This window comes from Thamnophis sirtalis, unplaced genomic scaffold (genome assembly GCF_051295495.1).
Source record: "Thamnophis sirtalis isolate CommonGarterSnake01/CBP01778 unplaced genomic scaffold, rThaSir2_p1.2 scaffold_13, whole genome shotgun sequence".
Taxonomy (NCBI): Eukaryota; Metazoa; Chordata; class Lepidosauria; order Squamata; family Natricidae; genus Thamnophis; species Thamnophis sirtalis.
This window is the reverse complement of record NW_028261393.1, coordinates 45,865,198-45,868,950: the sequence shown is the minus strand read 5'-3', so window position 1 is coordinate 45,868,950 and position 3,753 is coordinate 45,865,198. Positions and strand designations below refer to the sequence as shown.

At 61.6% G+C, this 3,753-nt stretch overlaps 1 protein-coding gene across 1 annotated transcript; it reads left to right on the top strand.

The window, feature by feature from the left end:
- Positions 1 to 603: 603 nt before the first annotated feature.
- On the top strand, positions 604 to 3,389 carry LOC106554787 (brain-specific homeobox/POU domain protein 3-like). Its single transcript, XM_087727136.1, has 2 exons — positions 604 to 816; positions 1,746 to 3,389. The coding sequence occupies exons 1-2, from the start codon at positions 697 to 699 to the stop codon at positions 2,670 to 2,672; spliced, it is 1,047 nt and encodes a 348-aa protein (XP_087583262.1). The 5' UTR covers positions 604 to 696; the 3' UTR covers positions 2,673 to 3,389.
- Positions 3,390 to 3,753: the final 364 nt, after the last annotated feature.

The following is a 3,753-nucleotide window of genomic DNA, read 5'->3' as shown; positions in this document are numbered from 1 at the left end:
CGTCAAGACCTGGCTGTTCCGGCAGGCCTGGGGCTGATGAGTTCCCAGCCCCGCTCGAATTGTTGTGACTGTTGTGAGTTTTTTTAAACTGTTCTTTGTAATTTGTTTCTCGTTTTGTTTGTTCTTGTATTGTTCCCTTCCCCTTGGTTTGTTAGGCGCCCTGAGTCCCTCTGGGAATAGGGCGGCGTACAAGTTTAATAAACCCAAACCCAAACCCAATACACCACTGGTTTGGAGAATTCGGGCGCCGGAAAGCCAAGGCAACCATGAAGCCTAACTTCTAGGGTCATTTTTCGAAGCAGAGAACGGGAGGCTCTCCCACCCAGCTCCATCCTTCTTCTCGGAGCTCTCATTGCTCAGCAACTTGGCCCCAACCGGTTGGCAGCGAGAAGGATGCCGTCGGACCGGAGAGAAGCCAGCCGCTGCAGCCTTTTCCCACCCGATGGCCAGGATCGGAGGCAGGGAGACCAAAAAACGGCACCTCCGAAAGGGGGGCGGGCACGGGCCGCTCTTTCAGCCAATGAGGAGGCAGCCCGCTGGAAGGGCGTGGCCAGGACGGTCCTATAATGTCATTCAGGGTGCCGGAGCGCTCGGTCAGAGACAATAAGACGCGCCGGCGAGCTGGAGCGGCCACCTGCTCGCCTCCTCTGGTTTTTCCTCGCCGCCGCCGCCGCCGCCGCCCCCCTCGCCGCCACCATGATGTCCATGAACAGCAAGCAGGCGTTCAGCATGCACCCCATCCTGCACGAGCCCAAGTACACCCACCTGCACTCCAGCTCCGAGGCCATCCGGAGAGCCTGCCTGCCCGCCCCGCAGGTAAGGGGAAGCGACGGGGGGAGGAAAAGGAAGCGGTTGGGAGTTCAGGCTGGCCAGGTTGGGTCTCCTCGCCCCCCCCTTTCCCAAGGTGGAGGCTCCAGGAGAGCTGCAAGCGCTCCCCTCTCTCTGGGGTCCCTATTCCCGGGAGAAGACCAAGCGGGGATCGGGTAGGCTTCGGAGAGAGCTTCGCAGATCTCTCCGGGGAAAATCTCCCGGGACGTTCGCGGGATGCAGACGGCACCGGCTACATCCCCATTCACCCCTCAACCCCGCCGCGACGCCAAGTGGGGGGGGGAGTTTCAAAGTCCCTCTCAGTGTAGCTTCTCGTTTGGGAGAATAATCGACCTGAAAAACGTCGCGAAATGCTGTTGGACGTCGTTCCCCCCTCCTCCAGTTTCACTCCTAGTCCCTAAAGCGCACAACTGCTAAAAAAAGAGAAAAAAACCCCCAACTTCTCCCTCTTTCAAGCTCTTTCAGGGTTTGAAGAGACGTTTTAGTCTCTGCTGGGACGTCTGAAGGAGAGGGGTGGGCGGTTGGGATGGGTCCCGGGAGGCCTTAGAGAGAGATTGGTGGTGCGGTGGGCAAGAATTGGCTAGGATGAAGACAGATTCGGGAGGCGGGTGTCTTTCTATGTTGGCTGCGTATGCTGGGAACTGTAGTTGCGGGATATCTTAGTGGCCCAAAGGGGGAAAGCAGTGGGGCGAGGGGAACCCAGGCGGTGTGGGGCGGGGGGGGGGGGAACCTTCCGAGGATGCCGGATTTTCCCTTTGGGGAGTTCGCCCGTCGGGCCTGCTGAGCCAGGAAGGAGCCAGGGCTGGCAAGCCAAGGGGGTTGGTGATGGGAGGTCTCCCGGCGGCTCCCCTTCTCTAAGCCCGGTGTCGTCTCTTTTCTCCACCCCCCCCCCCCCTCCGTCCCTCTCAACCTCGCAGCTGCAGAGCAATTTCTTCGCGGGCCTGGATGAGACGTTGTTGCGCGGAGCAGAGGCGCTGGCGGCCGTGGACCTGGTCTCGCAGAAAAGCCACCCCTTCAAGCCCGACGCCACTTACCATACCATGAGCAGCGTCTCCGTCTCCTGCACGCCCACCTCCTCCTCCGTCCACCTGCACCCGGCCTCGATGCTCAGCGGCCACGCGCACCACGCGCCCCCGCACCAGCCGGCCCAGGGCCTGGAAGGCGAGCTCTTGGAACACCTCACCTCGGCCTTGCCGCTGCCCGACGTGGGCGCCGCCTCGGCCCACCCGCACCCTCATCATTCCGCCCACCTGACGGGCCTCAACGGGCTGGGCCACCCGGCGCACGGGCAGCCGCCCCTGGCCATGGGGCCCCACCCGCCGCACGGCCTGGCCTCGCACCCCGCCGTTCTGGCCGGCCCCGAGACGGAGACGGACCCGCGGGAGCTGGAAGCCTTCGCCGAGCGCTTCAAGCAGCGGCGCATCAAGCTGGGCGTGACCCAGGCCGACGTGGGCTCGGCCTTGGCCAACCTCAAGATCCCCGGCGTGGGCTGCCTGAGCCAGAGCACCATCTGCCGCTTCGAGTCGCTGACCCTCTCGCACAACAACATGGTGGCCCTCAAGCCTATCCTGGAAGCCTGGCTGGAGGAAGCCGAGCGCGCCCAGCGCGAGAAGCTGGCCAAGCCCGAGGCTTACTCGACGGGCGACAAGAAGCGCAAACGCACCTCCATCGCGGCGCCCGAGAAGCGCTCGCTCGAGGCCTACTTCGCCGTCCAGCCGCGGCCCTCCTCCGAGAAGATCGCCGCCATCGCCGAGAAACTGGACCTCAAGAAAAACGTGGTGCGGGTCTGGTTCTGCAACCAGAGACAGAAACAGAAGCGCATGAAGTTCTCCGCCGCTTATTAGGGACGCTGCGGACGGGAAAGGAGGGAAGGGGAGCCCGATCGGCCGGCCGGCCAGCCGCTGCCCCACGCCGCGCGAAGGACTCGGGAGGCGCGGCCGGCTTCGGACGGTGAGACGGGGCGCCGCTTTCCCTGCTCGGACCGCCAGGCCCCGAAGTGGAGGCCTGCTTCCTCGGTGGGCGCTTCAGCCATCCAGGACTTTGGGAACCGCCTCTCCCTCCTCCGGCCGAGGTGTGCGCGTCGTGGGGCGAGCGGATAAGAACTGAGTCCCGCGCCAGCGGGGGAAACCAACCAAACCCAACGAAGCAGCAAAAGACATTCTCTCGTTTTCTAAATAAAAGAACATTACGAACAATTAAAAGCGTTACACCGAAGGGAGGGCTCTTCCCTCCCTCCTCCTCCAGGGGGGGACCCTCCCCCTCCTCACGCCTGTACCGTATTCCTGGTGAGTGGCAAAAGTGGGGAGTTCTCCCCCCCTCCCCCGTGCGTTTCTTTTCTTTTCTTTTTGATCGAACAGAAGGGAGGGGAAAACTTTCAGTCCTGGTATCTTAACCCCCATCCCGTGAATTTACAGGGGTGGGGACCACTAGCATCGTTTCTGTATTTAAGATATGCACTTATGTGGGGCGAGAGTGAGTTTTTGACTGCCGTTTAGTACGCGAAGGCCATACACCGACTTCGACCGAATGGCTCTTCCCCCTTTATTTCGGCCGAAGGGGGAAACAAAAGAAGGAAAGAAAGAAAGAAAGAAAGAAAAGAGACGAACTATCCAAAACAGAACAAAAAGGATCTCCGTGACTTCAACCCCGCGCCACCACCCCACACTCCCACCATCCCATCCCGCTCCGGCTTCCCTCCTCCGCATGCTTCGGGTCTCCTCCCTTCTCCCGATCAAAAGACCCCCCTCCTCCTCGCCTGGTTTGCAATAAAGTGTTGTGTTCCTACCTCATCCGTCGAAGCGAGAAAGAAAGGAGAAAGTGACGAGCGAAAGCAAACGGGGCCAAAGAAACCGGCGGGCCAGCGCTGCCGCTGGGGCTGCTTTTCAAACCGGAGCCCTGGCGTTTGTCCGGGGGGAGGGGGGACGT